The following is a 10024-nucleotide window of genomic DNA, read 5'->3' as shown; positions in this document are numbered from 1 at the left end:
AGACCTGCTCGTTATTGTCTGTTAATATACAGTATATTTCTAAATAAATACATACAATTAGGGCTACATAGAGGAGGATTTTCTGATTTATATTTAATAGCCTTTCCCCTACACTGTTGGTTGTATATCCTAAACCTGCAAAAAAAATGAGGCAGAATAAAATCCAGGTTAACCCATAATAATCAGAGTGAAATATCTGCAACATGACAGCAAACATCTGATGTCACCCAATATGGAGTTCATGATTTAAGAGATTGAAGTAGATGCAACACGCTGGAGTCACATGGTCAGTCTTTAATAACGAAAAAGGCTGCAAAACTGCCCGTGCTGCATAAACAGGTTGTATAGACCAAAGTGCCGGCTCTTCCTGGACTGAGCTGCTCAGTAATGCTGTGAAATTCCATCTCGTTTAAAACCCGTTGACATTTGAGTAGTTATCAGTTCATAGCATCAAAGTCCACCTCAGAGGACATTTCCAATAATGGCGCCAGAAACTCTCAGTCAACAGTTTCCTTTCAGGAGTGCAGTGCTGAAAAAGTGTAGAAAACGCAAAGGTCCTTAGCAGAGATCCATAAAATAAGTGAGAGGTTACGTAGGACTTTGATGCACGTGCATTTAAATTAACAGCAGTTGGTGGAGGACCTCCAAAAAACGGTGACAGAAGTCGTGGGACCAGAGGTCAGATCGCCTGCCTCTCCTGCTGCTCGGTCCTGAGGGAGTGCACTTCTCGCGGTCCAGATGCGGACAAGAGGCTGTTGTCCACGCCGTTGAGGCTTTTACGGCATACCGGACAAGTATCGTGCTGTGGAAGAGAAAAATCCTATTAATGTCCGAGCGGAAAAAGTCTGAACTCTTGGGAAAAGCCCCAGCCCCGTAATCAATGTCAATCACACGGCAGAAGAATAGCGGGGAAATGTAAGAGGTGGAGGAGAATATTTATTTTATGAAATAAAATTCAAAAGGAGCAATTAATGGAGAAAGTGGCAGGTCAGGAATTGCAACTAAGAGACGCGCTCCACCACTGAGAGCATCCACTTCCTGCTCTTACCAGCTCCAGCCAAGGCACTATACATCCACTGTGGAAGTAATGGAGGCAGGGCAGCTTCCTGACAAACTCTCCTGATGAGTACTCTTCACAGCAGACCGGACACCCCAGTCTGCACTCTGGGGGGAGGGAAAAAAGTGAAACTTGCAGAATATCCTTTGGAAGAAACATCTTTGACCCAGTAGGGTGCAGGGACACATTCTGTCTGAATAATGGCGATATAGGCTGTGTCTCCTACACTCCTTCCCTACTCCCTACCCACTATACAGGGGGTCGCCTTGGCTACACTACTCATTGATAAGCTGATAAGATGACATCTGTTACAATAATTGCACTATTTACATCTGGTTACTTGCACTGCTTTCCATACTTTGCATTTTTACCATATTTTATCATTATTGTATAGTTAAAACATTCACATAGTTAAAAACTGCATAAATAACCTCTATTGATTCCCGTAGGAAATTCAGCACCATAGTTACAGCCTGTATATATATTTTTCTTGGTTGCAAAGACTTTTATATACCCTTTACATATCTGTGAACTCTGTAAATACAAACATATAGATTGATATCATAAACATATATCATTGTGTGTATATATTGTATACACCTCATTACAGTTTTATTCGCTACTTAAGCACTTCTGGTTTGATGCTAACTGCATTTCGTTGCCTTGTACTTGTGACATGTGTAATGACAATAAAGTTGAATCTAATCTAATCTAATCTAATCTAAAATCCTGCTGTCAGAGAGTAAGCCAGGGCGCTTTCATGGCGTCACAACGTAAGCGTGATAAATGTGTATCAGATCGACATCAGCGCCACTCGGGTCATTTTAGCTTTTTCCACTGATTAATAAAGACAAAACGCTGACTGGGCATTTGTTTGTTGATGTGCTATCATGCCCTTAATGTTATCAATTAATAATTGCTGCCATGTCGAGCTTCTCATGTGCAGCCGCAAAGGATGATGGGATACATTGCGTGGTTGGCAAGCATGGGATGTACATTACTTTTCTAAATGCATTATGGGATGTGCGGAGTGTACTATATAGGGTGCAGCGATCCTTTTCTAAACTCACAGTCTTCTTTTTGGGGTGAAGGGGTCATTTTGGACCCAGCAATAGTCTTCCACTTCTTTCTGGGCTGATTTATTTTTGGAACTATGAAATCAATTCCGCCCATCAGCCTGACAGTTGCCCCCTTCAGCTGATTGTTCAATTGCCATGCCGAGTTCATCGGAGCCCTTCATGCATAATTTAGCACTGATTGGTTGCACGGATATGTTTTGAGAGCGAGAATGAGGCTAATCGTGTTCAGCATCTCAAGTTTCTTCCCATTAAAGCAAACCTGATATTGAATGTACGGCCCAAAATAGGGTTCTTGACGCAAATAAATGTTTGATATTGCAGATTTATCAAATAGATGTCACTATTTAGGAATAAGGCTATTTGTGGTCAACTGTCTAGCTTAGCAACCGCGTGCCACTCCAAGCATCCTTCATTCCGGCCAAACCTTCCTCGTATTACCTGTTTGTTCTTGAGAGATGCAAACAGTTGGCAGGAGGGAGATCATCTCCTTCTCTGCAGGGGGTGGACCTGTGTTCTCCAACTGCTCTAACAACTGGAGAAACCCAGAGTGAAGACGTACAGATAAAGGAGGCGTAAGGGGGAAGTAAAGTAAGATTAAAAATTGGAAACTGTCGCTGACCTCTGTGACGACAGCGTCCAGACTTCCCTGGCTCCACACATAATCTCCATACTGCAGCATGCTGGACCTGACAGGCAAACAGACAATCAGGGTTTACTGCAGGGGATAAAGGGTAAATGAAAAATCAAGAGAAATGAGCGTTTACAATGTAGCCGGTGCTCCGCCGGGGCTTCCATCGTTGGAGAAGAGGTCGGCCAAGAACTGTTGTACCATCCTTTAAAGAGATTCATATCAAACTCAAAATATACACATGGTTTATTTTACTAAAACCTGCTTCTCATGTAGTTTTTTGCTTCTTTCTGTATCGCTCTAACAGTAGAGTTGACCCCATAGTTACGCACTCACCTGCTGACCCGCGTAGTTTTAGTTCTGCATCTTCAGCATAACAAATAATCTGCATGAATGTCTGTTATTTTCCTCTTTCTGACCTTCCCCCTACTTCTCCTCCTCCTTTGCCCAGCAGCCATCAGCAGGAGGGTCTATAAGCCTGGTCTTGCTCAAGGCTTCTATCTGTTAAAAGCTTTCCTTTCCTACTGACACAGAGGTCAGGCTCTGGGTTTCTGTAAAGCTCCTACAGACAATCCTGACTGCAACAATCACTATATAAATAAATCATATTGAATTGAAGTCAGCTGACGCCTGCAGCTCCCTCCTGTAATGACGCTGACATGCAGGTCAGATGTTGCCATGTCCACACACCCTTCCACTGCAGGCCTCCGCTCAGGCCTGGACGAGGTCTCACGTTCAGGTGAGGACAGCGCCTCGCCGGACTCTGCAGCACCTGCCGACGCAGGAGAAGGACGGGGACCTGCAGATTCTGGCTGGTTTTCATTCGAGTCCAATTCCGAAGAGGCGGGCGGACGTGAGAGCAGCGAGTGTTCCACGAACAGCATCTGCCATAACTTGGAAGAGAACCACAAACCAACCAAGAGTGAAGCAATAACTTGAAAAACCCTAAAGGAAGAAACTTTTAACAGATAAATCTGAGCGTCTAACCTCATACAAAGTGTCCAATTCTTCACTGGCCTGAGACGAGGAACTGGAAAGTTAGATTTAAAGTTGATTAAACGTTGTCTAATTTTTGAAAGCATGTTGAAAAGTCATGTGCAGGAGTTGCTGTATTCATGGAGAGCAAAGGTTATCAGTTAGAGCTGGAGTTGTAGCCTACCTGGTGTCCTCGGTCACCTCTTCAATGAAGCCAGACTCACATCTTGGACACACTAAATCCTTTAAGCACCAAAACAGTTAGACGCTGTTAAAACTGTTTTTGGCTTTTCGATGCACAGCATCACGTGTGGAGAAAAGTACCCGTTTTTAAAAGTGCCTACAGAACCTGCACGTCCTTTCTTTTAAAGAGTTTAAACTGAATTTAAAGTCGCCACAGTTCACAGACGGGGACGTTATGTGTCTGCAGATTATCAGCCGTCAGTGTTGAAGGTCTGTGCTTCACCCCAACAACTGCGCCCTCGAAGCGCCCACGAGGGATCTGAAACGCTGCTGGTTCATGTGCAAAAACTACTCGAGATGATTCCATCAGGTGGCTTCGCACCACTTTGGACTGCGGGAGGAAACAGCAGAATCCACTCAAAGAGAATGCGATGCCCAGATATAAGGGAGACATTATGTTAATTTCCCTTCTGTCCGTTTGTCAAATATTACAAAACAGTTGAGGAAGCCATGTGACCTCCCCCCTGCTGATGCCTGGGCCGCGCTGACCCCCCAGCAAAGCCCGTTACGTCCAGGCTGCCGACAGTGGCGCTTCTAAATATGGCAACGTGAATCATTTTACACCCACTCCTGTCTCATGGAAGAACCTGGTGTGTGCACAACACAGCCACGAAACAACACCTGACAGCCAGTGATGTCTGTCATTAGGCCCGTCGTTGTCATAAAATAAGGGATTTAATAGGGAAAAACAACTGCGTTAAGTTCGGCGGGGGTGAGAAATGCGCACTAAAAGTCCCGATCCGTGCGCCCGTCGCACAGGTGAGAAGCCAGAACGCACCGACACCGCCCAAAGTGACTTACCGGGAGTTTGGGGGTTGTTTCTCCTTTACAACAGTAGCAGAAGAACCTGTGTTGTGGCGTCTCGGCCGCCTCCGCCATCTTCACGGTGAAGCGCAGCGCAGCGCAGCGCCTGACGTCGGTGCGCCAGCCCATAAACGGCGCAACGCTCCGGCTCACACAATTAAAGACAGACAAATGTTATTTTTAAACGGAGCCGGGTTAAGAAGCCTGTATCGGAAGTGTCAGAGGATTAAAGCGTTGTTTGTGTTGGCGCAGTTCGGTTCCGATGTTTTTGGAGGCACAATCTGACTTTAAGCGTCTGTATAACAAGTTAATGATTCCGATGTAAAGTCCGAATCAAGTGGCTTCCTAAATATCCAGGTCTTATTTTATGACAAAATAGGAGCTGCATGATGATATATTTTTTATTAAAATCATAGTGGCGTGTAATCATAAAAAACTCAACACCAAAAGTACAGTGGCACATTAATTTTTAACCAACACAACATACACAATCTTGACAATATGAGAGGTTTGGCAATAAGGTAAATGGGCATTCCCAGTCGCAACATTTAACAAAACAATATATTAGTCAAGTTAAGCCAAATGAAGAAGCTGGACCACAAAGGTGACGTTTAAATTGCAACATCTTAGCATTCAGCTCCACCTTTTGAGGACACCTCAACACAATGCATGAAAAAAAAAGAGGAAACGTTTCACTTGGCACATTTCCCCCCCCCCGATACAAACAGTGGCTGAAGTCAGCAAATCCCGGCGCATCGGTGCAAGCCTTTATACAGCTTCCCGTTTTTGTTTTCCCACCTCACACCATACTTGTGTTTCCTGAATCAGCCATTAAGTGTTGACGTCCTACTTGTCTCATGCACATGCCCTGAAGGTTCTTTGATCCTGGCCTAATTACTGTGGATACTCCCAACTTCCCTCCCCAGCCACACTGAATTCACCTGTGGGGGGAACAAACACCAAACAGCCTCATTTAAGATGAACAGGCCCCTCTTTTCCTTCCGCTTCTCAGCCTCCGACCCCTCGCCTGCCTCCCATTCTATCGAGGTGCATTGAAAGATCCCTGGGCGGCGTTGGCGGCGACGTTGACGGCCGCCTGGCGGACGGCCTGGTTGGACATGACCCCAGTGGCGAACTCGGCCTGAGCCTTCTGGAAGCTGGCGTCAGTTTGCCTGTACAGGCTGTGGATCTGAAGAGAAGGCGAGCAGAATTCTTTGTTTGATTCTCCAGCAGACCTCAGTTCACAAGGTATTAGATTATTACGCCTGTGGCAGGCGCCTGTGACGCGTTGTAGGACACATAACCGGGACAATTCTTCCATTAAAATAATTCCGTTCTCACCTTCTTCAGCATGACGACCCCCATGGCAGCCTGAGCGGTGAAGAAGATGGCGTTAATCATCATGATGGCACCGACTGGGATGTTGTGTTTCATGGCAGCCAGGCTCACGATCCACCCGCTGGGATGGAGGAATAAAAAATATGAACAAAAAAAACGCAACAATCTAATTTGAACCCCTACTGAATGAAATATAGACAAAGGTGGTTACCACCAGTGCCTCTTAAATAGAAGACCAAGAGCAAAAAATAGTGCTCGTACCTGAACCCCCATCCGGGGATACCAATGGTCATGATGACGCAGACGATCACTTGGGCGAAGAAAATAAAGAAGAACAGAAAGAAATTGAAGGAGCTGTCACTCCTGGAAGAAAAAAGACAGAAGAAAATGTCAGAAAGCTTTGGAGAATGCCTCCCTGCGTGTGCCAGGTCATTGTAGTCAAGATGACAGGTCAAACCTGAAGGCTTTATACACGGGACGGTACCAACAGAGAAAGGAGCAGGGGGTAAAGAGGATGGCCCAGAGGATGGCCAGGCCCAGGCCAACACCGCTACCAGAGGGGTCCACACAGAACATGGCCAGGGAGGAGACCACGTTGAAAAGCAGCGTGGCGGCACAGACTGAACAGAGCAGGAGGGGGAAAAAAGGAGAGTTTACTACAGCCAGCAGCACGGCCATCTTTGCTGCTTCATTACACACACGCACACCACAACTCGCTCTGCCATACAAATAAGGACTTGGCTGATGTAACGTGACGCTATTTATTGCTTCTCTGCCTCCTGCTGGGGGTAAAGTTGGTCTCATGCTTGGCTTTATGAGGAATAAAAATGGTTTGGTTTCATCGCCCGTTACAGCTTGGTAACCCAACTGGATATGAAATATCTTTTCATTACTCTGCGTTCTCCAACATGACATTAGAACATTTAAAAAAAGGCTTTAAGCCTAATAATTATAGACATATAGCAAGAGTCTTTGATTGACACGGTAAATACATTTACTAAAAGTCACTAAAGCATTTAATGGTGCATCCTTGAAAAACAATAGGCGTACACAAGGTATAAAGTCATAGGCCTCCACCAATACTTTCTTGGATTTGATTAACATGTCAGAACGTGAATAATGTCGTTCTTAAGTGTCATCTATTGCTGACCACTAGCTGGAGCGCCCCCTACTGTCAGCAAAGCGCCATTGCCACCAGCTCAATCACCAGCACCTGATTCTGGACTCCACTGCTGGCCTGATTTAATCACCCCAACATGCTACAGCGGTGAGGATTCACCCCATCGGTATACGGTAACATTCACTGGGACTCACACATCCAAAAGTAGTACATGATGGTGACGGTGCGCTGGAACTGCTGAGTGATCTCCACATTGATGTCCTGGTAGAAGCAGGGGCCCACAGGACAGAACGCCGGAAGTGGAGGCCAGTTATTCTGACGGGCTTAAGAACAGAAAGCAGGACGGGATTCATTCGTTTATATTTTGCCTTGTTTTAACCAGCCACACATCTTTATCGTGCTATTTCTCATACTGTGTGAAGTCAGTATTAAAGCAAGTAATGAGGCTTGAACATCTACAGCCTAAAGCCTCTCGAGTCCATCTGCACACTCTTACAGGCTCCAGGTCCCAGGCTGTGTGATTCCAGCTCCCTCTCCCTCCTCTCCAGTTCTCGGGCCTTCTTCTCAAGCTCTTCCTGTTTCTTCAAGAGCTCCGCCGTGGTCGCGTTCACCGCCGTCTGTCGGAGACGCACATTAAACGACGCGGCAGAGGACGGATGGCGTTTCATTCCCGTCTTAAACTGAACATTCAGCACCAAGAGAATGTCTCGAGGAAGACGACCGAGGCAGAGGACGCGTACCTGAGAGTTATACGAGCCGTAGTTACGGGGCTCGGTGGGCGTCGTCTTGTTGGGCGGAGTCTGCGAAGGCGCCGGTGGGGCAGTAGGGGAGGTGGATTCGTACGGTGGTGGAGGCTGGAACGTGATGAACAGGACAAATCAGCACACATCACACAGCGACTCGTCAACACACAACTGTGGCGAAACTGGAATTGAGCAAAAGCAGAAGGTCGGCGGCAGAGCCGGTACCAGACGACCTCGGGTTGCACTCAAAACATCCTGGTTGAGATTTTCTGGCCGCGGTGTTGAAATATCAGCTGACAGGATGTGGACTCAGAAAAAAGGAACTGTGGTGTTGCAGTACGCTGCTGTGTTTACATCTGTCGCGGAAGGTTTCTGATGTGTTCAACGTCTGGAACAACAGTCGCTAGCTTAACAGGCATCTCTGGGCTAAGATGTGACGGTCATGTGACCAACAGGACCAGGGAGCGGTCCCAGATCTTTCCACAGAAAACATGAAAGAGGAGCGGAAAGCAAGGAAACGCCATTAAAGCTCGCTCGCTCAGGCTGTAGGGGACAGGACTGGGAGGGTTTTGCACTGCCCAAGTGCCCTTGGACAAGGCAGCAACCCCCCCCAACATGCTCAGAGCCCCTGCTGAGCGCCACCTGGCTCCCCTACAGGAATGCACGTGCTCATCGGATGCTCATATATGTGTAACAAGTCATTTCCCTAGAGCTAATAAACGGTCCTTCTCACCGCAGTAGTACTTTCAAACGGATTGTACAAGTCCAGAGTGGCGTATCCGGTGTTGCTGCTGTGTTGAGTCACTGCAGGGTCCTAGCAGAGAAAGAGAACCTGGATGAGCACGAGCAAACGCAACACCACCAAAAGCCCAAAGCTTCATTGATGCAGTCGTTGATATTAAGAGCTACAAGTGGGCGGAGATGAAAGGTTCCGCTGCCAGGCCCGGAACAAAGCCACGAACGTCACATGAGCAACGGCACGCCGGTAATTAGACAGGGCCGACACCACTGACGATTGGGACGGAACACTGGCGCATGACCGCCGCTCTCTCTTACCTGGAAAGGGTTCTGTTCGTCCATCGTCTCGGGGAAGCCGGAGTATTTTGACATCGGAGGAGGCTCGTTCCGGGGCCAGATGGCTAATGTCGGCTAGCCGCCGCTTGCTGCTTGAGAGGGAAAATGAAAACTGGTGTCGTTTCAGCAGAAACTGACGCTGCGTTTGATGCAGCCTTGGAATCGAAAGAGGCGGGGTGGTGTTTGTTTTCTACGCGGTTATCTCGGTGTTCGCCCTCCCTGAGATCATCTCTCTGCGCCTCCCGACGCGGCTGCAGACGGTTTTCGGTCGCCGACAGGTCGATGCGCGCCCTCCCCGCTGCGGTGGCCTCCTCGGGCCCGGCTGTCAGCACCTAGATGCGGATATTTTGGCGGAACTGCAAAATGGGTCCGTTCGTTGCTCGTGCAGGAAACACAAGAATGAAGCCGGAAGTGGACGGCCAGATTCTGTCACGTGACCGACGAGCGCCTGAATTTTTTTAAAATCAATCAATAATAATAATAATAATAATATTAATGTGATTTAATAATAATGATACAGGGGGTAGTTTACTGTTATTGTAATAAATCCTAGCTCTGCCCACATTGTGAGTACCTCTCTATTTTGGATCAATAACTTAATCAATGATTATGTTTTGTTGTGACAATTTGGAGCTGTTGATATTGTGGATGGTAAAAACGTATTTTAAAAAATACTGCACTGCTCTCGAAACAAAACAAAACGACTTCGTTCGACCACGTGCATTTCCATATTCCTCCACCAGATGTCAGCATTGAGTTTCAAAGGAGTATTTTTTGCCTTTAGCGAAGAAAAACATATACTGTAATCCATTTTCTGTTAGTGTAAAGGTTTTACGAGCTTTAAAACAATTTAACCTTTTTTTAAAAAAAAAAAAAAAAGTAATATTGCATTTCTATGACTAGTTGTCTTAACATTTTATGAGCATTAGTGGTTATTAACAGATGGGCAGTCAGAAAGTTCAA

General features: G+C 46.5%; 2 protein-coding genes across 2 annotated transcripts; both read right to left on the bottom strand.

Moving 5' to 3' along the window:
- Positions 1–274: 274 nt before the first annotated feature.
- rnf115b (ring finger protein 115b) lies at positions 275–4930 on the bottom strand. Its single transcript, XM_003969292.3, has 9 exons — positions 4784–4930; positions 3924–3982; positions 3752–3794; positions 3455–3657; positions 2901–2969; positions 2756–2822; positions 2575–2668; positions 1049–1164; positions 275–802 (listed from the first exon to the last, which is right to left on the bottom strand). The coding sequence occupies exons 1-9, from the start codon at positions 4913–4915 to the stop codon at positions 680–682; spliced, it is 906 nt and encodes a 301-aa protein (XP_003969341.2). The 5' UTR covers positions 4916–4930; the 3' UTR covers positions 275–679.
- A 239-nt stretch (positions 4931–5169) lies between these two features.
- Positions 5170–9471, bottom strand: scamp3 (secretory carrier membrane protein 3). The gene is made up of 9 exons (XM_003969293.3): positions 9044–9471; positions 8721–8801; positions 7985–8098; positions 7741–7861; positions 7439–7567; positions 6582–6744; positions 6386–6487; positions 6128–6245; positions 5170–5975 (listed from the first exon to the last, which is right to left on the bottom strand). The coding sequence occupies exons 1-9, from the start codon at positions 9095–9097 to the stop codon at positions 5826–5828; spliced, it is 1032 nt and encodes a 343-aa protein (XP_003969342.1). The 5' UTR covers positions 9098–9471; the 3' UTR covers positions 5170–5825.
- Positions 9472–10024: the final 553 nt, after the last annotated feature.

The sequence above is a fragment of the Takifugu rubripes genome, chromosome 12 (genome assembly GCF_901000725.2).
Source record: "Takifugu rubripes chromosome 12, fTakRub1.2, whole genome shotgun sequence".
Taxonomy (NCBI): Eukaryota; Metazoa; Chordata; class Actinopteri; order Tetraodontiformes; family Tetraodontidae; genus Takifugu; species Takifugu rubripes.
Note: the sequence above shows the minus strand (reverse complement) of the source record. Positions and strands in the feature narration are given on the sequence as shown.